The 27,088-nt window shown below is 42.0% G+C and overlaps 3 protein-coding genes across 8 annotated transcripts in view; 1 reads left to right on the top strand and 2 right to left on the bottom strand.

The window, feature by feature from the left end:
* The first annotated feature begins 1,305 nt into the window (after positions 1–1,305).
* noctb (nocturnin b) lies at positions 1,306–7,395 on the top strand. Its single transcript, XM_051386360.1, has 5 exons — positions 1,306–1,528; positions 3,633–3,763; positions 3,867–4,026; positions 4,905–5,236; positions 5,313–7,395. The coding sequence occupies exons 1-5, from the start codon at positions 1,516–1,518 to the stop codon at positions 5,832–5,834; spliced, it is 1,158 nt and encodes a 385-aa protein (XP_051242320.1). The 5' UTR covers positions 1,306–1,515; the 3' UTR covers positions 5,835–7,395.
* Positions 7,396–7,401: 6 nt separating this feature from the next.
* elf2b (E74-like factor 2b (ets domain transcription factor)) lies at positions 7,402–25,289 on the bottom strand. 6 transcript variants are annotated; one of them, XM_051386350.1, is made up of 10 exons: positions 25,138–25,289; positions 18,009–18,176; positions 17,647–17,899; positions 12,892–13,005; positions 12,224–12,412; positions 11,732–11,818; positions 11,422–11,617; positions 10,851–11,258; positions 10,557–10,734; positions 7,402–9,573 (listed from the first exon to the last, which is right to left on the bottom strand). In XM_051386350.1, the coding sequence occupies exons 2-10, from the start codon at positions 18,081–18,083 to the stop codon at positions 8,962–8,964; spliced, it is 2,112 nt and encodes a 703-aa protein (XP_051242310.1). In that variant the 5' UTR covers positions 18,084–18,176; positions 25,138–25,289; the 3' UTR covers positions 7,402–8,961. The 6 variants fall into 6 exon arrangements, with proteins under 6 accessions (XP_051242310.1, XP_051242311.1, XP_051242308.1 ...); XM_051386351.1 differs by lacking the exon at positions 25,138–25,289 and adding an exon at positions 24,544–25,106; XM_051386348.1 differs by lacking the exon at positions 25,138–25,289 and adding an exon at positions 21,903–22,052.
* The window catches only part of mgarpb (mitochondria localized glutamic acid rich protein b), an 18,785-nt gene continuing 12,299 nt past the window's right edge, over positions 20,603–27,088 (bottom strand). The window contains exons 6-7 of the mRNA XM_051386357.1: positions 25,346–26,882; positions 20,603–23,750 (exon numbers count right to left, since the gene is read on the bottom strand). Coding sequence (XP_051242317.1) covers positions 26,845–26,882 — 38 coding nt within the window. The 3' untranslated portion in view covers positions 20,603–23,750; positions 25,346–26,844. The remainder of the gene's footprint in view (positions 23,751–25,345; positions 26,883–27,088) is intronic.

Below are 27,088 nucleotides of genomic sequence, written 5' to 3'. Positions count from 1 at the left end.
TTTTCAGCATCTTAGTTTAGTTGTACTATCCTGCCATTTGCTATTCAGCACTAAACAAATACAGCTGAGACTTTAGATTTTCAGGTATTGGTACTACATAAATTGAAACTCTGACCTGATGATGGCGCATTGTGAAAAATAATTACAATTTATCTTGTGGGAACAATTCATTTCTGTATGAAATTTCATGACAATCAATCTACATAGTTGCACAACTGTAAATGTCAGCCTCATGGTGGCGCTAGAAAGTCAGGGCATCATTAAAGTCAATAGGACTAAATGTCTGTCCAACAATTGGTGCCAGTTCATCCAGATGTTGAGATTTTACAATTATGATGATGATACACAAAAATGTTTACCCCCTGATGGCTCACCAAAGTCAGTACAATTCATCCTGTAGGGACCGTGATCTTAGCAGTCCTCCCAATAGTTGAGACTTGACTTCTTGTCACAGTTTGCATGTCTCTAGGTAGTGTGTGGTTGAGCTACAGACTAATGTATCATTTAAATAGATTTTACTGACCTGAAGAGGCAAAACAATCCAATATTTCACAAAAAGAGAGAAAAACTGAAAAGAAATGTGTTGCAAAAATGTATTTTCTTAAATCTCATGACTCTTCACACTTTTGCCGCGATCCCTTAGCGAGGCCTTGAACAGATATACTGTGTCAATGACAAAATTTTATTCCAGCCCAAATAATGATTACATTTAGTTCAGTTTGGAAAAGTACAATGTTTTGAATGGAAAACAACACTGAACATTGACGTACCATTAGTGACGATGAGTTATGATCAAAGGGACCTGAGTGCTGTTACAACATGCAAACTGAGGAAGTTATTATTGCAATATGCACACACACACACACTCAGCATGTTTGTGCATTCATGCAGTCATTGTTGTACAGAAGTTAATATTTGGAAATCATTAACAAACTGTGACCCATTGAAAGTGGATTGTGTGTTTGTGAGGGTGTGTCTCCATGTTGCTCTGTCTTTATGCTTTTGCTCAGTGTTCAGGTGACGATGCAACAAATCTCCAGATACAATCAGTAACCTATCCGCCACGCACTCCGCTTGTTAGTGTGTGTGTGTGTGTGTGTGTGTGCGGGTAACTGTGAGAGGGCAGGGGTTCGGATTGCGCAGTGTATCCCCCTCTTCCTCACTAGCACATGAACTGTAATACTCCATATGGCCTGATGACGTCTATACTTCCTTCTCTCTCTCTCTCTCTCTCTCTCTCTCTCTCTCTCTCTCTCTCTCTCTCTCTCTCTCTCTCTCTCTCTCTCTCTCCCCCCTCCCCGAGGCTTTATAGGCAGCAGTGAGCAGTCAGATTTCCACATTCACACAGAGACAAACACATCTGTCACTGTCTCCTTTTGCAGTGAAAACACTTTCAGGGAAGCCAGGAATCTTAGATCAGCTGATAGTCACATACAGTATCAGTAAGAGTAGTGTTAAAAGGAGGTGCTAAGGACAATTTACTCAAGTGCAGAGTGGACATAGCTGTGGACAGTGATGGAGACTATGGGTAAGAGGCAGCTATTCTTTATTTTACTGAGGATGAGGTCATGTTTGGATGTGTAGTATCTATCGTATATACATGACTGGTGTCAGTTTGAATGTACAAAGTCAAAGATCAGAGGTGGAAGGAGCGACAGTGATGCTGTGCAGCAGAGAGCGTGGATTTAATCGCCATATTCAGTCTGGCTGTTGCTGGCACATGTATGGATAAACATGGAGCCTTATAATTATTAACATTAATGTCTGAAAGAGTAAAAAGTCTGTGTATGTTTATTTAAACGCACCAGGGTTTGTTTTATATGACAGTGGTGGCGGCTCTCGTCACTGAAGTCCTGTACTCGCTCACTCACACGTAAAACTGGACAGATCCTAAACATCAGTGGTCTAACTGTGTCTGATCTCTCCTTTTACAGTCATATAGTTCTGGTCTAGAGGAGCCCAGGAGAAGTTAAGTCTAAATTAGTTTGTTGAAACAAATTATGGCATACAATTACTGAAAAATGACTGCTTTTAGAAAATGAAAGCACAAACCATAACTACATAACACAAATATTTGTAATGTTCTTGCTGGAAATGCAAACAGTCGGCTAACTAATGCTGTCATAACATTTAATTAAAACGTAATATTAACGTTTGCATTGTATTATCTGCACCATTTGGAGTTGAACAAGTCTGATGTCTCTTGCGTGAAGTACCAGTCAATTTGACCCACTTTGGTTTGACCTGCTGTTCAAAGTTCTCACAAACAAACAGCCACCATGTTGAATACTCATGGAAGTAGAAACCAGAGGAACAGATGGCGTGTGTGTGTGTGTGTGTGTGTGTGTGTGTGTGTGTGTGTGTGTGTGTGTGTGTGTGTGTGTGTGTGTGTGTGTGTGTGTGTGTGTGTGTGTGTGTGTGTGTGTGTGTGTGTGTGTGTGTGTGTGTGTGTGTGTGTGTGTGTGTGTGTGTGTGTGTGTGCACACATGGCAGTGCTTATTATCAACGGGGTGTGACCTCCGCAAACTTAACCCTACAATTTAAAATTGAAAGTTGCCTCCCTTGAAAATGAAAAGGCTGCCTGGTTATCGGGCAGTATGGGAGTTTATGTATGCCACATAAAGCTGGTATAATCAATATATTTATTAACTATGGCTTTAATGGCTTTGCGTAATGTGACGGGTCATTCATAGTGACAAACCCACAGAGATCACCCAACTCTGCAGCTCCCCTCAGCTCTATGGAGCACTTTAGTCATTGCTCTCCACCAACTCCACCATTGTTTTGGTTTTACGACCTGCAACTAAAATATTTTAATTCAGTATTACATGTGGCATTTCAGGCACAGCTGGCTGGTGGTTTCAGTGAAACAAAAGCAGAGCATTTAACAGCCAGGTATTTCCCTCAGGAGTTCATGAAGACCAAAAGTTTAGCTAAAAGAAGAGTGAATGTTTGAATTATATTAGTTTTCAAATGACTGCCATACGTGATATGCAACAGTCTTGATGCAGGGAAGGCATGCAATGATGTAAAATAATAATTCCCCTCAAATGCAAGGGTGTTTAAGTATTTGTACTTTACTTCCCATCTCTGATAAATGCTAATGTTGGTCAGTGTTGCTTCATGTGTTAAGAAGCAGCTGTTTGCTAACACATTGAGGTTCATAAGGTCAGTGCTCTGTACTCTTGCCGGTTGTGGCAAGCTATTTGTCAGCAACTCCTCTGCTGAAACTGTTAATATTCAGTGTCAGCCTGTGACAGTCACTGGGAAGCATCAGTGTTATTTTTAGGTTGCATTAGGGATTCGGTTCACATGTGAGGGGACAGATGTTAAAGGGGGACAAGAGGCGAGATGAGTGCAGTCATCCCGAGACATGAAACAGGAACACTTAGTCATCATGTGAATTTAATAAAGCGGGGATTTGTCACAGTTTGGTTGCTCCAGATGACTCTGCAGACATAATCTGAGCTGAAGGTCAACAAATGCCTTGAATAGAATACTAAAAAAATCCTTTGAATCCAGCTGCTGCACCACAGATGTGGCATTAGAATTACACTTCTGTTGAATGTTTTATATTTTCTCTCCATCCTCACACACACCTCTCACCAACTTTGTCCTTGTCTTCAAATCAGTGTGTCCAATGGGTGGGGGGGCCACAAGGCTGTACGGCGCCCTGACTCAGACCCTCAGCAGCAGCTCTCCTCTCGCCCTCCCTTCGCCCCATCCTCCCGTGGACACAAACCTGGATCCAGCTTTCTGCCAGGTGACTCCTTCTCTTCTGTTCACAGTTTTCAGAAACTCCAGTGTGTGTAGAAATCTGCCTCCTGAGGGGAAATAAAGGTAACAGTGTCAGGTCTGTCTTGCAGGAGCAGAAGGTGTCCGATCCAGTGGAGCTGCTTCGTCAGTGTGAGGAGGCCCTCGGGGACAGACCACCTCGCTTCCACAGGAAGTTCACTCACATCAATGATGGAGACAGCGCCCCCAGCAGCCCCATCAGGGTGATGCAGTGGAACATACTGGCCCAAGGTAGACTGCTTTTAGTTTTATATCGCATCACACTGGATTGTGCATCTACTGGCACATTTTAACTTAAGTTAACAGTTCTACAACAAAGTTTGAGATGTCAGGTCTCGTTCTTCACTCCGTTTGCTTCCATTCAATCTTAAGCCAGTTAAAGCTACACCAGTCAATGTTTTTATATTCTTCTGTTATGAATTGGTGCTGTACAAATAAAATTGAATTGAAATTGAAATTTAATATTAACAATGGGATCAAAAGACTATGTGAAATCTGAATGGGGTCACTCAAATAATTGTCACCTTTTCGCAGTTTCATTCAGCTCTAGAGAGCATTTTAGCCTTGTTCAGGTCATTGTTTTGGTTCTGTGGCCCACAAATCTGCTGTTTTGATTCACTCAGTTTCCAGTCACAGCAGAGAAAAATCTCCATTAAACCACTGTACACCACTCGCCTCCAAACAGCAGACAACGTTGGCAATTAGTTAAGCTATCTTAAATAGCAACTAGCAAAATAAAAACCCAACAAACAGAGCTTAAAGCCAGGTATCAAGAAATGCTAATGTTGCTCTTTGTCTGCTGGATGCGTAAATAAGCAACTGTTTACTAACCTGTTGTTGCCATATCAACTTTACAAGGTGATAATACACCAACACGCCCTCAGGTGGCCATAAAACTCCATTTATACTTCACAGGAAGTGGAACTGGAATATTCTCTAATTTACACACTGATCTATCTTACGTTTTTTAGTAAAATTGTGTGAAATGTTGACTAGACGTAGACACAAGGAGACTGAACACTTGCTAACATAAACTGCAGAGTATTGTGAAGCTACTCGAGGTTAACTCTATAGTGAAGTCAGATGTCCCTCTTTCTCCTGTCCTTCAGCTCTGGGCGAGGGACTTGACAGTTTTGTCCAGTGTCCCCCGGAGGCCCTCAGCTGGTCCCGCAGGAAGTACCTCATCTTAGAAGAGATCCTCACCTACCGACCTCATATCCTGTGTCTGCAGGAAGTCGACCACTACTATGACACCTTACAGCCGGTCCTGGCAGGCCTGGGTTACAGCAGCAACTTCTGCCCTAAACCCTGGTCGCCGTGCCTGGATGTGGAGGGCAACAACGGCCCCGACGGCTGCGCGCTGTTCTTCGATCAGACGCGATACGAGTTTGTGGACAGCGCAAACGTACGGCTCTCTGCTATGAGAATTCCAACCAATCAGGTGGGTAGACTCTGCTTGAAGCCACACATAAAAACCTACTCATTAGCACCTCTAACTCACTGCTCTCTTGCCTCAGGTTGCTGTGGTGATGATGCTACGCTGTCGGAGCACAGGGAAATGCCTGTGCGTGGCCGTGACTCACCTGAAGGCTCGTTCTGGCTGGGAGTGGCTCCGCAGCGCCCAGGGCTCCGACCTCCTGCGACACCTCCAGAATCTGGTCCAGAAACACGGCAGCGGGCCCACGGGTGCCCCTAACTCTGACATTCCTCTTCTCGTATGTGGCGATTTCAACGCAATCCCCACTGAGGAGGTGTACCGACGTTTCACAGCGTCTCCTCTCGGTTTGGACTCGGCTTATAAGAAACTCAGCCAGGACGGATCGACCGAGCCGGAGTACACGACATGGAAGATTCGGCCCACAGGGGAATGCTGTACCACTCTGGACTACATCTGGTATAGTCAGGACACACTGAGAGTGGACGCAGTTTTGGACATGCCCACTGAGGAACAGATTGGGCCAAACAGGCTTCCTTCCTTTAGCTATCCGTCAGACCACCTCTCTCTGGTTTGTGACTTCAGCTTTAAGGAGAAGGAGTGACACGGATATGATGTACTGACACACAGGAAGGGACGACGCTGTGGAGAGACAGTCTAGACTGGCTCCTGGTCGGATTCACTGAATGAGGAAGTGTGCAGAGGAGACCCCACGTCCGAGTGAAAGGGAGAGGATGAAGACAGCACGCCGAGAGTTCATACTGCCAACATACTAGAGTGACTTAGAATAAAGTGTTTGTGCTGTACGTGTGAGGTTCCTGTTTGATGACTGTTGCAGTATAGTATTATGTAGATTTACTCCCTCTGATTACACTCTTGTTGGTTTGCTAATCACTTGGTGGACTGGGAATTAAAGGGTCGCTTCACCTACATCACCCACTGATCGTTGTATCTAGCGATTCACATAGCTGTTTTTATTTGTTGAGGTTTTGAGATTTCTGTGGGGTCCACCCCGATTTAATAGAGTTTAGGGCTACAGCTAAAGATTATTTATATTTTCTTTCTTGATTGATCTGTCGATTATTTACACCGTTAATCATTTAGTTAGTGAAAATTGCTCATCACATTTTCACAGAACGCAAAGTGATCTCCTCAAATTGCTTCTTTTGTCCCACCAACAGTCCAAAAGCCAAAGATTTACTATCAATAATGACAAGAAAATCCGCAAATCCTTGAATTTAGGAAGCTGGAACCAGCAGATGTTTGACATGTTTGCTTAGAAAAGGACCAAATTGATTAATCGATTGGTTTAGTTATTATCAACTAATCGTTGATCGTTGCAGCTCTAACAGTGGTGAATGTAATTCTGCTTGTGGTGCTCAGAGCATTGAAGAACTAAGTCTAAAGATTTTACTGCAGTGCATCCACGAAGAAACAATGTCCTGGTTACTGGAAGAAATAGTCCCTATAAAAACTGCTGACAGCGTACTCTTGGGTTAACCAGATTAACTGAGTCATTGTTTCTGAAAAGGTACTGCTGTTGCAACGTATTTGTTTAACGCTTTGAGCAACACAAACTAAATTCCATTCACCTCCATTTTATCGGGACCGGTGTAAATATAATCAAAGCTATCTGCATAGCTAGATACCAGGAAGTGTATTCTGTAATTTGGCTGAATTGACCCTTTTAAAAGGTCACTTTAATGCCACTCATTCTGGATAATCCTCAAAATGCCTAAGAGACAGCCCAGAGACTGGCAGAACGTTTGCCATTAGGATAGGAAATAAAGTCTCCCTGTACAGTGTCAGAACACCACATAGGTTCATGTTCCTGTCATTTACCACCTGTTGACACATTACACTGTATGTGCTCACCTTACAGTATGTCAAACTGAAACACTGTTTTTAAAGGTCACACAAACTAGAATGTCAAAGGCTACCTCAGACTTTCAACACGAGTTCATGAACATCTTTTCAGCTGCAGCACAAGTGAATCCCACCCTGATTTATCTTTGTTCTGTAAAGTCAACTGGGTAGAAGAACAAAGGAACCACAGAAACAGTCTGCACTCGATAGAAAATAAATGTTATCTGTGTTTAACCTCCAAACATCAATGTTAACCTAAGAAACTGTAAATCAAATACATAAAACCACGATGAAAACGACAGCTGTGAGGTTTCAAATGTCTTTTTATATATTTCAGTAAAATCTAATACACTTTGAAACAAGAGTACAGCAAAATAGAATATACTTCAAATGTTGAATATACAAACAGTTCAGTCTGAACACAAACATCTTTCTCTCCATCTTCCCTCTTTTTAGATACAAAAAAAATAAAATAAAGTATAGGGGCAGGGCCAAAATGGCAAAAAAATAAAAAGTATGCTGGCAAATTGACCCTCTGTTTTAAGCCAGAAGTAAAGTGAAGCTGGGATACACAGTGGTTTGAGAATTCTTGCAGACATTTTACATAAACTTGTGATTTTCAATGCCTCTCTTTCAATAATTAAAACAATTGCTTCGTTTTATTCTCGATCTGAGTTTACATACATTCCTTTTTTCGAGACATGGCACAGCTCAGAGCTCATCCATCAGCTTTCCATGCAGCCAGACTGAGTTGGGTTGTGACAAGAGCAAACGTCTGTCAAAAAGTGAAAGAATTGAGTGATAGCCAAGATCCTTTTTTTATAAAATAAGTCTGAAATTCAATTCTAGATATTTCCCTAGACGCTGGAGGGCACACTGCAAGCAACCTGGCCACTGATCTAAAACATGTTGCTTTGTCTTCTGTAAGATTCAATCTACATGAGCGTTTACCAGCCTGACAGAGACAGAGGAACTAATAATAATACAAATATTGGTTCCCCTAGTTTCAATAATACTGTGCTTGGTGCAAGGTATCAAAACACAAAAACAAATCTCAGCTTACTGTTCAGACAATACATGAAAAAAAAAGTCAAAATTAAAATCTAAGGCTGTTCCGTTAACTTTAGCTCCGTAAACTGTATAGTAGATAATATATATATATATGTACATACATGACCATTTTCTGTCTGATATCGTTCCTTGTTAAGAGCTTCTTATAACTCCACTTCCTCTCACACTTTTAGGACTCGCATAGCACCACCCCCATTTGATCTGCACAGTGATACAAGTTTTTTAAAAAAAATTATAAGTTGCTGGTTTTAGCATCTGTAGAGACAAAATGATAAATGTTTCTACAAAATCTTCATTTACCCCCTCAGCCCCACTGTGTCTACTTGTTTTTTATTCAATAGTTCACATTTTGGTTAGTTGTAATTATTTGCCTCGTTTTGTAGTGTTTCATGGTTGTTGTTGTTTTTTTTTTTGTATTTTCAAGGTTCTTTCCTTTTACCCTCCAAATTTGAGTCAGTTATAGCGATCCATTTAGAAGGCATGAATTGTAGTGATCAAGGTTGGTCCCTTTACCTTTCCCAACAAGTTCCTTTAAAGTCTGTTTTTGAACCCTGTACACAACACTCAGAGGTTTCAGTGTGGTTCTGAGGGAGACCGGCTTAGTTCAGTAAAGTTCTAGGCAGCAACAGGGGAAGATGTGAGGACAGGTTCAGGACTAAAAACAGGCCTTCAGGAGTCTTTAAAGTCTCACAGACTGCTGCTGGTTATTACAAGAGTAAAAAATGACGTCAGACATGTACAAACGATCCCTCTCTGACAGAAGGAAAAGATGGACATCGGTAGATTTGTGCATTTCAACACTCGGGCTCTTCCGTCTTTATCGTCATGTCGGGTGTTTCCAGTTTGATAACCACCTCGGCGTCCACAGCGTCCACAGCCGCTGATGTTTTGGGATTCATCTGGTTTTGCTGGACTGCGACCGTCACTGGCACTTGCACAGCTTGGACCTGGACCCCTGCTGCCTTCAGCTTCTCTACCGCGACCGCTCCGCTTGCTGGTGCTCCTATCACCAGCTCCGAACCGTTAATGACGCCGCTTATGATCCGAGGCTGTGCCATCACCGTCTGATTGGCTGTCGATACCGTTACAACCCCCGCCCCGCTACCCGGCTGTGACACCACCAGAGTCTGTTGTTGCGTCTGCGTCGGTACGGTGAGTCTCATCACTTGTGTTCCCGGGGCGACGTTGACAGGTGCCAGGGCCCGGACCGTTAGGGGGCTCCCAATGAGGCTGATACCCGTTGGGGAGCCCCCGATGCTGGGCTTGTTTGTGCCTGTGGAGGTGTGGAGCTGACACTGAGCTAACTGGTGAGCTGGGATTGTGATGATCTTGGCCAGCTGGACAGTGATCTTGTCTCCGTTCTCTGCTGTGGCTGGGACCATGGTGGGAATAGTCTGGATCACAACCTGCCATAAAAAAAAAAAAAAAAAAAAACACAAATTAAGTCAATAGAGATAATTAAGCCTGAAAACCAAGAATGTTACATGTATATGATTACCTTATTATTATTATTATTATTATTATTATTATTATTATTATTTAGTGCTGTCAAACAATTAAAATATTTAATCGCAATTAATCCCATTAATGTCATAGTTAACTCGCAATTAATCACACAATGACAAAACACACGGATCACTTTGGTCTTGTCAATGGAACCATTTGGCAACTTTTTAAAAGTAAACTTTCCATTCAGAATATTATTGGCATCCATTTCAGCATCTCGTTCTCGCCATCCACTCAAAACGTAACATCTACTACTCTTAAACATGTGTGTGTTGTTTTGGTTCCGGTCTAGCTAGATCCGGTGTGGTGTTTTTTTTTTTTTTCTAACATTACTAGTTGTTGCAACAGCATGTGAAAAAAACTACAAAGATAAACGATAATCTCGTGATAAAAAAATTGACGCTGTTAAAATGGGTTTGCGTTAATGCGGTTAATAACGCGTTTAACTGACAGCACTAATTATTATTAGTATTATTAATTATCTATAAGCCTGTACAGGGGTTCTGCAGCGTTAACAAGTTTCATTAAGACAAATTTTAAGACATTTTTAATACCACATAGAGAACAATCTAATACCTGTTTTACGATTATACCAGCAGAAACATGATGGAAAAGCATTAAGGATGATATGACAAAATATTTTATTATTTCAGTATTTCCCAGCAATATATAACAGTAATTCTTAATTACATGCTTGATTAAATCAATGCAACCTGGACCCAGATAAGCAGCAGAAAATGGATTGATGGCTTCATTAAAAATGATAAATTCAAATGTTCCTTTAGATTTTTTCACATTATGAGACGATAAAGCGTCCTAGCTGCTGCAGATACCCTAATATAATACGCACAAACACACTGAATGAGTTTCCAAGTACACACACCTTCTGCTGCGAGTTGGTGTTACCAGCAGCGGCCCCTAGAGCAGATGTATTGGCGAGGAGGGTAGTGTGGCCGCCTGCCCCCGTCGTTCCTGCCGGCTGCTGCACAGCAACGGTGGAGATCTTCTGACCCAGCGATGTTGTCATGACTACGGGCACCTGCATAGCGACCCGCACCGTCCTGTACACGAGACATAAGACAGCACAGAGAGTCAATACTTACTGTTGGGGGAGAGATGTTCAACATTTGCATTAGCCTGCTAATGACACACCCTTTAATGTAAAACCTAGTCTAACCTGGGCCCAGTGGCGTTGGAGAAGATGGCCGTATGAGACTGCTGACTCCCATCTGGTGCGGTTGAAACGGTCACTATCCTTGGCACGCCCGCCGCCACCGTTGCACCACCTCCCGCCAGTGCCTTGCTGCCTGTGGCGACAGGAGCTTGGACCATGTGGGCCCTGTTCCCACCCCGCAGGATGTTGGGCTTCTTGGAGGACGACAGCTCGGTCGCCTGCAGCAGCATGTCTGGCGAGGGCAGCACGCGCTCGTAGGATGCGACGGCCTCTGAGCCGTTCAGGTCGTCAGGGCCGGGCATTTCTGCCTTGTCGTCGTCGATGATGACTATGTTTTTGGGCATCTCTTTAAACTGGTAAACCAGCCGCTGGCCTTCTACCTTGGCGAGGATGCCACGCTGGTAGTAATATCTGAGGAAAGGGGATTACCGGGAGTTATGATGCTGCTTCCCAAAATCACAAATATGAAAAAGCCACACACACACACACACACACACACACACACACACACACACACACACACACACACACACACACACACACACACACACACACACACACACACACTTCTCACCGAAGTGCCCGTCCCATTGTCTCATAGTTCATGTCTGGCTTGTTCTTGTGTTTGCCCCACAGCTTGGACACAGCCTTTGAGTCAACCAGCTTGAAGATGCCCTTCTCCCTCTGGGTCCACTTGATGTACCTGGGACAAGTGTTTTTGTCCTGGAGGAGGTCCAACAGGAACTCCCACAGGTAGGTGGTGCTCCCTGCTGGGAATCAAACAAATGACCAACCTTTATCTTTGCGTGACACATTCAAATGGAACCAGGTTTACGTATACATCTACATTTATCAGAACCAGTAACTTTTGGACTATTAGGTACCTTTCCCTTCTCTTGGTTTCTTCTTGATGCCGAGGTCCGGTGAACCGTTGGAAATAGCTGACTGATGCGTTTTTGGCTTCCGTCCAGCTATAAAAAGGAAGAATTTAAAATAGGATTTAATCATTTGCTTCAATCACAGAGTTGTGAGGTGGACTTTGGATCCACAGTAAAGGCCTACCACTAGATGGTGCTCTTGGATAAACTCAATAACTGTAATTAACAGTGTAACTCGAGGTTTGAGGTTTGCGGCCTGGCTTGTGGGGTGAGGTTAATCACAGAGCAGCCAGATGTTTTCCATTTAAAACTCGGTTTTTCAAAACACAATTCCTCCATTTTCCAAAGCTCAACTCCCCACACTCCACATATAGAGCCGATAGTGGGTCAACAACTGCATGGAAATATAGTTTTTCTGCAGTTTTGGACTACTGGGGGTTCTCTCACTTCAGTGAATTCTGTGTTAACACGAAACACAACCAAGCTCTTTTTGTCTACCTCTCCTCTTCCTGACAGGCTCGTGGCCGTGCTCTGGTTCTGGTTCCTCCAGTAGGGTGACCATCTCCTCATCTTCGTCATCGCAGCACTCCTCTGTCGATATCTCCACCTCTGTCTCTGCAATCATCTCTGGACGCATGGCAGCGTGAAGGAAGTTCGGTGTCGCTACGTAAGGTGGAATAAAGGCTTCTGGATGGAGGAAATTACAGAGGGAAGAGTGAGACTTCAAGCTGCGTTATGAAGTTTAACTAACCATTTGGTTGATGAGAAATTCACAATCGCACTTTCTTATTGCTAAAAAGGTTAAAGCTCCTTGTGGGAAAGGAAACGTTTAAAAATGTTTATTTCATAATCTTGGTTCTTTACACCAAGTTTACAGTACCAACAATCTACCTGTTTAACAAATGCTTACAGTGTTTGGTTTGTTCTAAAGGTTAGGAAAATTGTAGGGGCTGTGAAACCTCCCTAAAACTATATTTTGGAGCTTTAGGAACTATTTAACCTTGAATGCATTACTTTGTTCAAACTACAGCAAAGATAACAGCAGAGAAATGTCTTTGACAAACCACATAAAGATGAATATAATTATATGATGAAATTATCAGTTTCAAGTGTAACCTTTTCTAAATTGTGTAAATAACCATGTTTTGTGTGTGTGTGTGTGTTACCTGGGCTACGGTCTTCTCTGAGGCTGGAAGGTGAATCCATGCGTAGCAGAGCCTCAGCAGCCTCAAAGGTCTTGTCAGAGCAGTGGATACTGGTGCCATGGACAGAGGCCTCCACTGAAAACACACAGACAATAAGAAAATAGTTTAGCAAAAATAAAGTTACTGGTTGAGCCCAGGGGAGCCTGTTTTACACTGAATAAATCCCCACAGAGGATCAACACCTTGCTTTCCCATAGCAGTACTGCTAACTGTCACATCTATCACACTATTAAGACAGTGCTGCACATAAAATGCAACTATATGGCGCCCCCTAGTGAAAAGCTTTTTAGGACACTGATATGACAATTTCAGTGGACAACAGAATCACTCTGATCCAGACACAGTATGACTTAATGTAAAGTGCAACCTTGACAGCAGGAAATGTCTTCATTATGTGCCTCTTTGCATTTGTGCAACTAGTTATCATGACAGTGTTTTCACACCAACCGCACTTTTGCCTTTTATGTGAAGTTGCATACCAGATACCAGGACTGTTTGAGCATGCAGAAGAGTGACAGGAGGAAAGGTTCAGGGAGGTCAAGTGAAATGCTTCAACTACACATAAAGCCACCTTCCAAAACCAGCATGCAGACATGGCACTGACAGGCAGCTAGAATAACACTAAACGCAGTCTTGATTTACTATCTCAACTATGGCAAGACATGGCACAAAAAGACACAGTGCCGTTTAAAACAAAAATGGGATTCAGTCTGTTGTAAAAGAAGTGGTACATGGCCCCATTTTGGACCCCGACAAGGAACCCAGGGCACCTGCTGTTGGTGTCAATCAGTGGTGGGAAACACGAGATGGCGTTACACCCTGTCCATGTTTGGCTATCTCACTGAGGCAACAGGCACAGGAGAGAAATGGGCTATCTTTAGATTGTCCACTGTTCACTCACTCTTATAAACAAACAGGACATGCTGGTAGATATCACAGCAGAGACCACCAAAAAGAGTGAGGTCAAAGAGCCACGGCTTGGCTCCACTAACATAACCACATGAAGATACTTTGGCCATTTCTAGTCTGTCTAGACTGTTAGGATTTTAATGTATGCTTAATTATTGAGAAAGAGAAAATTACAAAACACTGACAATTTTGTAACAAGTGTGCATTATGTGTGGGTGGCATATAATAAAAGTATTAGTATTAAAATAATATTTGTATATGTGAGGAAAATCCCTATTATGAACCTATAATACAGTGTAACGGCGCCAAGAAAAGCAGCAAGTCCGACAAAAAGTAGTGCTGCGTCCGATAACTTCCGTGTTTACAGTCCTCATCCTTTCCCTCCAGTTCTCTTCGAAGAAGCTCACAAATCCTCTTGTCACTCAACACCCGCCTCACCTCCTATTGGCTCCTTCTTGTCTGAATAGCCCGCCCCCCGTTAAATCTGATTGGCCTCCTGCTGACGTTCTAAAGCTGCGTGCACGCTATTGGACTACCGGACAAGTCGATCAAAGACACGCCCCGCCCCCTCACACACACAATGCTTCCGCCATCGATACCGGACAAAAATACTTTGAAATTTGCGATTAAACATGAGTGAAAACGACCCGGTGCTTTGAAAACGTATCGTTAATTACCAGACTCGGTTACCAAGCGACTGAACACACACATAATGTGTGTGTCGAGCTCTGCGAGGTCGAAGGCTGGAGCCGCACCTGAAAACAACCACAGGGAAGAAAGCGAGTGAGCCAGGCCGTCCCACGCTTCAGTCAGCGGCTGCACTGCTCCATAACGGAGACATCAAACTACATATCCCAACAGCGGCCACTGCCACTGTGGGAAATGTGCTCACCACACGTACAACTCCCAATAATATGAGACAATGCTCATCACTTTTTAATGTCCATTATACTGTTATTCGGGGACAATGTGTGCAGACTGTTACTGTACATAAATCCCACTAACGGAACAAACCAAAGCCAATCGCGGTTAAATACTACCAAATTATAATAATAAAGCGGTGAGATCTAACACTGTGCACCAGATTTCTGCCAGTAAAAATAAACCCACATGTCCTTCCGACTCAGACAGCGTGGCAAAGACGTAGGAAAGACAACATCTTTACACTTCCTGGTTGTGCAGAGCCGATCTGCGGACCGTTATTCTACATCCCACCGCGGCGACAAGAGCCTGCTCCCACATGCAAAACACACCTTGTGCAGATAACTATCCATCTGTGCACACTGGCGAGCCCTGCGGAAGTTTTTCACCTCTTAAACCGGCTTTGATAAACCGTGTAGCAACGCCATGCAGGTTGCTACCAAGGTGATCACTTCCTGATTGCCCTCCATTACTTCAGCACACTGCTCAGCGCGCCGAGGCGCAGCGGTCGAGGTTAAAAACACAACCCGTGCGTTAGCGTGAGCTCCCGGGTCGAAGCTGTAGGTACGTAAAGATACGTTACCAGCTCTGATGAGTAGATCGAGCTGGTTTGCGTGCCCCTCATGCTGTGAAGTCGCCATGTTTCCCCTTGCTGCAGATTCACATTGACTTCTCACTGAATTGTATAGGAAGCTACTAGCTCATATCACTCCGCCGCTAATGGGAAATCTCCTCGAATTCAACGAGACGCATTACAGGGCCAGGAGTGTATCCCTCCGCCGGCGACACAGGAAATCCTTCCATCGCCCTCCCTCACTTGCGTAGTGACTACGTCAAATAAAGCTGTACTGTGATAACCGTTTTTAAATAAACTCACTGCACAAACAAACAAACTATTTCAGAACAAATGTGCACTCTGAACGGTGAATTGACAGCTAAGAATTGTACACTAAGACAGGACTATCTAACCTACTTCAGTTCAAAACAATGAGCGTTTTGTAATGATTGCATAGTTTGTTGCTGTGTTTATACAATGGATTAGAATACCTTCACAACATGTATTTTGTTGTTTTAACGAGGATTGTTTGTACAAGACAAATGCACTCCAACACATTGATCAATCTATTAGGAGGCCATTATCAATTCCATAATTGAAATAGATACTTTTGCAATAGTTAATTGCATGTGAGGAATATACTGTACATTGTGCAAGATAACATGTACATTATGTAAATTCAAATATTATCATTAACTCAAACAAAATAACTAATAAAGTGCAAATAACCATTAAAAAATTACATGTACAAAATATTCTTTAGTTTTGCTCAAACTTTGTGTCAAAAATAATTTAAGGATTGAGGCAACATCATGAGTCAAGACATGACCCTTGAACTCTTAAATAAATAATAATAAATTATAGTTTTCTACTACACTTACAGCTTGCAGATTTCGCAGCTTGCAAAGGTTTTGTTGAACAATAAGTATCTGTTTCTACAGCATTTTCAAACTTTTTTCAATTGATGCACTTTTTCTTATGTTGTTGTTTGTCTTAGAGATTAAACAGACACAAACTAATGAATTACACAAAGAGACAACAATTATGTATTTAAAGTTAAAGGCTATTCTGAACACTAGTTTCTTCAGCTGAGGGTCACCCATGGTGGTAGGCACTCAGTGCCATTACATTTTTTAGTTTTACTCCAACAAATGCAACTCTAACAGGGTTCGAATCCGACCTGTGGCCCTTTGCTGCGTGTCATCAGCCCTCTCTCTCCCCCTTTCCTTTCACTCTTCAGCTGTCACTATCAATTAAAGGCAATAAAAGCCCCCCCCCAAAAAAAATACAGTAAACTGTACAATATATGTATTTTTTAAAATTATGACCTCCAAGCTGACTGAATGTGTAAAATTGGCAAAAATATTCAGTGATGCAAAACATTTTCTGTTAATTCTAACATATATTTGATCCTGCTATGTGAAAATGGAGTTTAGAGATGTAACCTCGGACATTACAAATGAATGAAGCTTTTATAAGTTCAAAATAATATTAACACACTCAGTCTTTTAGTTTCATACTTATGAACACTGCACTGGATTGGACTCTAGTCACCATTGATAAGGAATTAATGGTTTATCAGAGATAATACTGGATACCTGAGCTCTTCATGAAATAGTTACTGTCCAAAAAATATCCACAAGGTGGCAGTGTGTGAACACAGAGGCCTGTAACCCTCACATCCTACTTAACCAGACTGTGTCACTGACAGCAGAATCATATGACAAATATGTCCCATTTTAGCACGACCACAACAAACAAAAGCAACATTTTCTATAAAACACTAAATACACACTCTAACCTCTGTACTACACCAGAAGCCTGAGAAGTTTTAAAGTCAGGGGTGAAGAGAGGAACATAGCAGACATTTTAAGGTACAATATGAATGAAAGCATTTTGATTTGATGGATTCAGCACTAGGACACAAGTAGTCAACAGCTCTGGCTACAGTTGAAACTATGTAAATCTTTACAATTGTAGCAAAAGAAAAATTTGAGTCATAAATGTCCAGAACCAATGTCTTGTTTCTGAAACATGCAGCCCGTACCCAAAATGTGAACAGTTCAGCAGCAGGTGACAGCAGGGAAAATTCCTCTCTTTTTCCAATAATATAAAACCTTAGTGACCCAGAGGAAATGGGAACTGTGTATCAGCAGTGGTAACAAGATACAGAAAAGAAACACGAGTCAGATTTCCCAGCTCCTCGGGTCAAACAGGTTTCTTAAGGACCAAGCTTTGTATGTGTTTTATGTGAGTCATCTGTTGCACTAACCTAGAGCACCAATAGGAGGATTATGAGCCAATATCTGATAAATATGGGTATGTCTCACCTGCCTCCCCTTCTGTCTCCACTTCTTGTTCATCTCCCACTTCCTGCATCAGGTAGGCCTCGTCCTCGTACACCAACACCTGGGCTGAGTAACCTTGCTCCTCGGCCAGGCTGGCGCCGGGTACTTCCTCTACTATGACTGCCGGGTAGTCCTGAGCCTCCTCCCTGTCCTGTACTTCTTCATAGGCCTCCTCAGCTTCACACTCACCTTCTACCTCTCCTTCAAGCTCCTCGTCCACCTCGCACTCTCCCTCCTCCAGGGCAAAGGGATTGAGAGACGGAAGAAAGCGAGACAGTAAAAACAGGTTTTCCATGATAGAATAAAACAGAAAGTAGAAAAGATTGTGTCTGTCTCCACTCCACCTGCTGGGGGTCCTCTTCGGCTGTGACATACTCCACCACCGTCCCACCAGTGTCGACCAGTACCACTGAGGTCATGACTCATGCTCCTCTGCGATCAGCAGTCACAGCCAGTGGTTCCCCTCAGCACCTCCGTCTGGTGGCCCCCACCAGTTTGCTGAACAAAGGACCCTGGAGAGAGAAGAGAGAGAAGCCTTGGTAAACAAAACTTTGTTCAACACAATAAAGACCATATTGTGTCATAAGTAAGTTTGATGATGACAGAAGTCTGCCTTTTCCCCAGTGCCAGCCTGTGCTGTTTCCTTGTTTACTGCTTTGAAAATATCCCTTTTTTTGAAAAATATGCTTTCTTGCCAATGTTTAGTGAGCTTCAGAGTTGCTGGTAGGTGGATTTTGTGATCTTTAGTCAGAGCCATACAAGCTGTTTCCCTGTTGTCAGTCTTTATGTTAGGCCAAGCTAACCGGCTGTTGCTTTATATTAACTGTGCAGACATGAGAACAAAATCAATCTCTTCATCTAACTTTCGGTATTTCCCAAAACCCTTGAGTTGCTTCACTAAAAAAATAAATAAATGAAAGTTTGCTGGAGCACTGCCATATCCTGACTGCTCACACTCAATGACCTGAACAATTCTTTCCAAAATAAAAATCACCTGGCTGAAATGCAACTACACCTTCCTCCAACTGTAGACCAAGACCTCATTAAAGGCCGAGATCTCTGTATCTTTTTCATCTCTTTGCTTCTGGCTGTGGCTTACAGGAAGTGCCTGTCTGCTATTACAGGAAGAGATGCACTGACAGGAAGCCAAGTCAGCCCTTCAAACACGCACACAGTGTCCACTGGAAGATCTAGGCAGGGCAGACTGGAACCATGGTAACAGTTGCTAAGAACCTCAGGGCCCTCGGTTCCTGTTCTGTGCTGCTCTGCGGGGCAACAATAGGATATAAGACAAAGGGAAGGCAGGAGCATGGAGAGGCAGACAGATACACACAAACTGCATGATTTGGTTTAAGCTGATGCTCCACCTACTCCTTACACAGATTTTAAAGGGCTGACTTGGGATTTGTGGTATTCTTACTTACACTGGTCAGTTGTGTAGCTTCCAAAGGGAACAAAAAAGTAAGAGTAACATGCAACTTAACAACATGCTCACCCCTGTTCCAAGCCCAAGGAGCATTTCATGCTACATTGTTTAGTGGGGTTACATTATGTCAAAAAAAAAAAAAAAGCCCCGTTCAGACCAGAATAGAACATCCTCGCTGTGGGAGCCGGTCCTTGATGCTACTAGATCAGAGTTTAAGGTAGCATTAACAGATCTGTCTTTCTCTTTTCTGGACTTACACTGCAGCCACCGCATCCAAACCTGGCAACAGAAAATACAAACTATAAAGCGTAAAATCTAACCTGTCTCACATCATCACTTCAAGTATGTAAAGTGAGTAACTCAACAGTGTTATATTTGAATAAAATAATATAAGGTCTTACATTTTTCCTTACAATACGTACAATACTACCTCTACCCCGTCTTTATTTCCATATCTTATACATGAATCATCAATTGGTGAGGATGCTGACTTTTGCTTGTGTAGCTTTCAATTGCCTGATTAAAAAGTCAGCCAAATGAAACTGAGAGCTGAAAGTGTGCATCATTCACGTGTCACCATTCAAAACAGCTACATGCACGTCAACAGATGTGTTTGGATGATACTTTGACACTTTATTTTCAACATAAACAAGGTCAAAAACAGAACAAACTCTATTCTCCTAACTGACAACAGCACATCTACCCTCTTATAGGGCCAAGGGAGCCCACCCTCTGTTTAAAGATAATCCTGGGCAAAATTCTTCAAATTCTTCTGTACACACAAAGAAAGGGATTAGCTAAAAAATAACTCAACGACACTTCAATATTTTTGGATTTTCCAGTGCAAAATGTTAACATAATGTTAATTCATGCATGACAAACCATACATCCTCTAACATGGTGAGGATATGCTCAGTTGCTCTAACTGCTGTATAATGAATGAGCGATGCAGTGCTGGTGTTTCCTCCGCTACTGAGACCAACATGATATCAGCTCAGATGGAAATCCTCTGTTCAATTATTCAACAGCATACAGCAGACACACATCTACAGCGCTGTGTGTTCTGTCTCAGAGGGGCTAGTTTAGTTCAGATTTGCAGTACGCTTGCAGGGGTTCAACACCCATGAGACACATCCACAGGTCTCACAAAAGCATCTAACTGGTGTGTCTGGCTCCTGAGTCCCAGGAAATCAGGAAATCAGGAGCCCCTTTATGCTACCAGTTTCATTTTCTGATATTAAAGCAGGAACTCCCGGTGCACAGTCATCAGCAACCTGGTGCTGGGAGGTTGTAGGAACATCATCAAGGCTGAGCTAGAGGCGAAACACTTTGTTCGTTCCTAATAAAGTCACAATGAACTAATTTCAGTGTGCGGTGGTCCATTTTAATTCTCAGTTCATACAGGATTTCTCCAGGTTTCCTCAGGTTTGATGTAAGGCTTTTTAAGACCATTATGAATGCAATTTAACACCTATTTTACGTCCACACTGGCAAAAAAAAAAGTACAAAGGATATTAAGGGAAATCTTTATTGGTTCCATGTCAGTTTTGTTTTGTAGTTGTTACAGCATGAGTAATACAGATGTTTCCCAGACAGACTGAAAAAATGCAACTTTATACAAGTAACATTAACTTAATTGATGATTTTAAAGACATTTTAAGGCCTAAAATTCAGCTTATTGGATTTTAGACTTTTTAAGAACGTGCAGACATGTTGTAATACTTCATACTTGACCTGCTGCTCTCTGGCACAGAAACAGGATAACCAAAGAAAGGTGTGTACATGTGTTGCACCATGTGCCGTTATTTTGCTGTTAAACTGACAGAGGTCATTCTGCAAGTTCACGGAAGAGTTGGGGATTGTGACACTGGGTTTTGGTAATCTATTGAGCCCATCTAACTCATTTGGTTAGAAAGTCATTTAGAAAGACATTGAGTGGAAGGGAGGCTCAAAGTGCAGAGTCCTGTATGTGGTGCATGTATGTTTTCACTCGGTCAACAGAATGATCTGGCACTAAAATGACAGCATATGTCAGTATGGACCAGCCTGGGCAATAACCTCTCATTGCAATCCTCTCTTGAATGCCTTGATTTTAGATGAGATTTGTTCTATTGTTGTTTCCTCTCTATCCAGTCTTTATTTTCACCCAACTAAGACACTGAAAACATCCATATAGGCAGAGAAATACAGACATGGACCATGAAACATGCATGCTGCAGGCCCAGAGTGGGTTAATCCCATGCACACACATTCAATCACACACACAAAAGCAAATACACTGATCTGTTAAGAGTTTCATTGACTCAAACAAGAATTACAGGACCTGCTGGACGCCTGCGAACACGTGGCTGCCTTATCGCTAGTCAGCTCAAACGGAGGTAGAAAGGAGTAAAGGAGTAAAAGAGCCTGCATTATTACCATTTCAGCAAACCACTTCATTCAGAAACTACCAGCAGATACCTGTCACATTACAAGCAACAAAATTAATAATTTTAAAGGTTAAAAGCAGCCAGCTTGATCTTTTCACTCTTTACTAGTCATGCTGGTATTCTAGGAATTGAAAATATGTCTGAAATGAGAGCCATTTTGTATAAGAGCTAGAGCTACATGTCTTAATGTGAATGCCTCAAATTCAGGGGTGAGGGGAGACGAGTTGCTTGTTTCTTTTGCCAATATTTTTCTAGTTCATGGTGAGTCAGTGCTAGTCTGGAGACTTCACAAGATACAGCGGAGTCATCCTGACAGGCCAACTTTCCCACCATGTGATCCCGCCACACACGTCCAAACTAAAAGGAAAGAAGTCTGAACTTGCCTTGCCACAGAAAAGTTGATGCAATTCAAAATGCAGGCTTGCATCTTTACTTGGCTGCTGCTTCAAAATCCACGGAGAGACGAGAAGGAGGATGAAAGAATAAGGCTGGTGTTGTCTTGCCTTGGTAAGCAAGAGCAACAGGACGTTCTCTGTATCTTTCTCTGTCTCTCCCCCACACCTCTTCTCTGTCTGACATCCATCCGTCCATCCATCTGCCTGGCAGTTCACCTCCTCTCTCCGCCTGCATGCTCGCTGTCTCTGTCTGCCTGTTCCCTGGATGGAAGGAACCTCTCAGAGCTACTCAGCACTTCTTAGACCCTGCCCTGAGCTCAGATCACATGACAAGGGTGGAACACACACACACACACACACACACACACACACACACACACACAGTCACATGATCTTTCAACAACAGAGCTTTTGTTCCAAGTAACTGGGGCTGTTGGTAAAGATACAACGCCCTGCCTTGTGCCCTGCCCTCTACCATACTCACACTCACACACACACACACACACACACACACACACACACACACACACACACACACACACACACACACACACTGACGACCCAACGTCCACATACATGTCAAGTATAAACTCAGGATTTACTTGACATCCACACCCAACCCACACACACACACACCCACTAGTTCCACTATAACTCAGTTGCTACAATGACGTAGTAATAAAGTTGGGTTATAAATTCTCTGCAGTGTTGTAGTGTCACATCTAAACCTTTGTCATTCAATGACTAGAAAAATAGCCCCTGTGTCAGTTAGCATTTTTGGGTCATACATTCCCTTTGCTCAATTTACAATACAGGTTTATTAGTATCTGGTGTCCAAATAAGCCTCAAACCTTCACAGTTTGTTCTAAAATGCAAATGACAGTCTTGCCTAATATCTCAACACTGACACATTACAGAGGGGTGGGGGAAACGATCATTATCAAGCTTTTTTGTGTGTGGTAAAACATAAGTAAAAAACATATGTCAATCTGAAACAGAATTAAATGAAATAATATAATACAACAGTATTAATTGTGCTAGATCACATCTATAGCCGTGGAAGAGTCATTTCAACTATAGCTATGTGACTATAGTTGAAACAAAAAATTTGAAAGTTTGGCAAAAAGGGCCTTTTCTATTATATTTAGTGAATTAACCAATTTGATATTGGATTCCTCATTTACGTGAGGATTTTTCTATTTGTGTTTGATGTTACAGCACATTAAATATATTTTGGGTTTTGGAGAGTTGGTCAGACAAACAATTTAAAAACATCACTGTAGACTGTGGAAACTGCAATCAGCATCAGACTGATTCTAGTCGATTCATCAAAAGAATAATAAATCAATGAATTGACAACTAATGAAACTCTAATTAAGTAGTTGGAAAAGATGAATCGTTGCCTGGTGATATTACAAGCAAGTTGCTTTGTTATTCCCACATGACATGAATGTAACATGAAACCTCAGTAGTGGTGATATGGTGGTATATTTGGCATAATGGAACCAACTGTTGTAGTTTATTTTGGTCTGCTACTTCTTATATTAAGTGCCTATGTCATTCAAAACTCCTAACATGTGTTGTGCGATTACCATTTGTGAAAGTTATAAGCTTAAACGATCTTAGTATTACAGAGCTGGTCGTATTTGATTTTAAACCATATTCCAATGGAATCAGCTGAGAGTCAGCCCTGGGTGTCCAAATAAAGACATGAAGCATGAAAATTACCATAATGAGTTATAAATTAGTCTGTATCTGGAGTTTCCTCGACAGGCTTCTCATGATTTAGCCCCATTACTGAACGTTCAGGTACGACTGTGGCTGCCCAGTGGAAACCTTCAGACAGGAGTTCAACTGTTAGCTTAGGCTGCAGGATATACGGGCAGAGCAAAAAGCAGGCTGGGTCAATCATTTACCAGCACAAAGCACAGGAACTTCAGTACAGCTCACTGGAGACAGCCGGCCCAGACTTCTGGCCTCTGAAAATTAAACAACACTACTACACCACACAAACAAAACTTTAAATACCAGCAGCCACTAAAGCATACCCGCAGACCAGTGACCTAAAACAGAATACTGTGCTGTGCTACACTATGAAATCAGATCAGGCTTGTTTACAGTGTCTTAAAAGATAGGTACAGAGGAAGAAAAGGGCAGTGTTGAAGAAGTTGTAGGGGGAAACTATTATTTTGTGGTTTCTAATCCACCAAAAACACAGTTTGGAAGTTTTCTTTAGCCTTTTAAACAATTACTTAATTATATGCTTTGCTGATTGGCAGAACAGTAATTAACAACATTTTAAGAACTGATTAATAATTTGAGTCACATATTTGTTAAAATGCCCCAAAAGCATCATAAATGGAAAAATGTACAACATATAAGGTTTTATCACTGACCATCTATATATAATGTCTTCCTTTCAGTGGACCACAAAAGCAATTTTTGACATGTTGTGTACTAAATAATTATAGTTAACAGGAAAAGAAATATTCCAAATTACATTTTCGAAATAAATTAAATCATATAATTATATGTCATAAGATCAGCAAGGGAAGTAGATCCATTATTATCTATTATTTCTTTTCAACAAGCAATGCCACAATGTAATAAGCTGCCAATAAAGTCTTACCATGTTGACAGCAGGCCTGCTCATCACCACCTGATGCTACCTCATACTGCAGGGGTACAATAACAGACACTTGCTCTCCTACAAAGCCATCACAGTGGCAGTGTGTGGACACAAGTCTTGTGTGTTTGTGGTAATAAATGTGACATACAAAGCATTGAGGTTAGCTCCAGTGTCTTAGTTCATTAGGATCACTAACCCCCGCCTACATCACACAGTTGGCTGTTTGCAATGCTTACAAATGTCAAATTATGTCAGGCATGCAGTGAGTCATTCACTGTTGCAATGATACCTTTGCTCTTCTGTGCAGCAGCTAACCTTATCAATGAATTATTAGCCAGCTCTTGCATCATTTACATATAGTTATTTTGAATCAGTATGCCGCGCTGGTAATAAAATACAGTGCCATAAAACGCATTTCAAGAACCGTAACGTTAAGTGTTCTTGAAACTTAGCTAACGTTAGCTAGCTGAGTTAGCTAGCACTGTGGCACAAACACGCTGACAGAAAAACAAACACAACAAACCATGTGGCTAATGCTGGCTAATGCTGGCTAACGCTGGCTAACGCTGGCTAACGTCAGCTCAGCGCACTTACCGGGAGATTCTTCCTGCTGGAGACAAACTTAGTTAACGGGCAGAAACTTGACGTTAGCTGGCTGGCTATTGAGAGTTGGCTGTGTGTGTGTGTGTGTGTGTGTGTGTGTCTGTGTGTGTGTGTGTGTGTGTGTGTGTGTGTGTGTGTGTGTGTGTGTGTGTGTGTGTGTCTCTGTGTGTGTGAGTGTGAAAGAGAGAGAGAGACATACAGTAACCTCCCCTCCGGACGGCTCTGGTCCCGCTGCTGTTGTTGGCGGAGGAGTCCCGCTGCTTACGGCTGGCTAACCCAACGTCAACGTTAGTGGTTTGTGTTCATGGTCTCCGGACAGAAGAGTGCAAAGAGCTTGGTGCCCTTTGGCGTTTCATGTGGGACAGTGAATGGACAGAGCCGCGGGAGGAGAAAGGAGGAGAAAGGAGGAGACAGTGTGCTGTCAGTAACTCTCCGCTTGTTCAGGCAAATTACACTCGTGACGTCAGGCCGTACAATAAACAATCCGAGCTCACCAGAGCATCCATTTCACTGCTTTATTAGCGAGAGTTTTTATTTGTTTCAATTAAAAAACATTTCCTGACCCACCCGCTGTAAACAGAGGATAAATAATGTGTTGTTGTTTTTAAGGAATTCATTTTCTTGCTTCTCTTTGCCTGATGGAAACAAAGATGATGTCATGATGGTCACAAGTTATTCTAAAAAAGCTCCAAAAAATCTATAAACTTAGACAAATGATTAAATAACAGTCATCTGTCTCCCTCAAGTGGTCAGTGCACTGACATCCACTACAGGACAGTGAATTAATAACACTGGTTAACACAAGAATATTTAAGTTAAGTGAAATTGTTTGTATATCACTTTATTTAAAGTGTCTATGTGAGCACATTATCATGATAACACAGACATCGAAATGAACTACATAAAACCGGTATATTAACTATTTAAATATATTAATATAATATATAGTTAATATATGATCATTTATGCAGTAAATCTATAAATATGTTAAAACAAAGCAGCCATCTACAACTTTTAGAGAAGTGGAGGCATGTTACTGTTGAATATAATCATACACAACAACAATCAGCACTAAAAAATAGAAAATAAATATGCACCAAAATATGGATATACTAGTGATATCAGTGGAAATATCAGCATTGGTGCAATATCTTTCACTGGTATTGTTGTAATGTTTTCTTCTAGGAATGCCTCCCTCTCAAATCAGCAAACAATAAATTAAACTTGTCTTGCATCTGCATTCGTACTATGGCAAAAGTGACAAAAAAATGTATGTCTTCATGCTGTTATAATTGTTGATTGAGTGTTGAGTGGGAAATGACGTGGGATAACATAGGTGCACCCCACTTACAATTCTCGGTACAGTTTGTAGGCTAAGTAGGCAATATCTATGAAAAGCAACATTACAGTAACAACAAACCACTTCCAGTGCTTACTACAACACCTTTACAGAAACTTCAATTGAACTGGTCATGAAAAGCTTTGCAACAGTGGCATCTAGAGGACAAGAGACATAATGGGAATAATTTCTCAAATGCTAACAGAGATTGATCAGAAACATTTTAAAAACTCTGTGATAACATTTTAAAAAGGACACAGTCACTAGTTAAACCTGTAGATAGTCCTTGTGTTTTCATGGGTCGTCCTGGCTGGGTTGACAGATAAGCCAGTGTTGTGGAAGGCACACTGTTTCTCATGTTATGACTGGGCTGTCACCACCACCATAGTCTCTGTGGCTGCAACAAAAAAAAAGGACAACACTGGTTTTGTATCGTAGAAATTCATGACATTAATATGACTATGTTTTTTTGCAACATACTGATCCTAGATTTTAAATAAGTAGAATGGACATGGGCGGCAGGATTTAAATAGAAAAGTGTGCTAATAGTGTGTATAAGTCACACTGGCCTCATCAATTCTGAGCATCTGTGGCTATCGGAGA

Source organism: Dicentrarchus labrax, unplaced genomic scaffold, assembly GCF_905237075.1.
Source record: "Dicentrarchus labrax unplaced genomic scaffold, dlabrax2021, whole genome shotgun sequence".
Taxonomy (NCBI): domain Eukaryota; kingdom Metazoa; phylum Chordata; class Actinopteri; family Moronidae; genus Dicentrarchus; species Dicentrarchus labrax.
Note: the sequence above shows the minus strand (reverse complement) of the source record. Positions and strands in the feature narration are given on the sequence as shown.

Coding starts and splice junctions, on each gene's coding strand:
- noctb (XM_051386360.1), top strand. Junction 3,764..3,866: donor TGGATCCAGCTTTCTGCCAG/GTGACTCCTTCT, acceptor TCTGTCTTGCAG/GAGCAGAAGGTGTCCGATCC. Junction 4,027..4,904: donor GTGGAACATACTGGCCCAAG/GTAGACTGCTTT, acceptor CCTGTCCTTCAG/CTCTGGGCGAGGGACTTGAC.
- elf2b (XM_051386350.1), bottom strand. CDS start 18,083: ATGACCTCAGTGGTACTGGTCGACACTGGTGGGACGGTGGTGGAGTAT. Junction 12,413..12,891: donor CAGAGAAGACCGTAGCCCAG/GTAACACACACA, acceptor TCCTCCATCCAG/AAGCCTTTATTCCACCTTAC. Junction 11,259..11,421: donor ACAATGGGACGGGCACTTCG/GTGAGAAGTGTG, acceptor CCCTTTCCTCAG/ATATTACTACCAGCGTGGCA.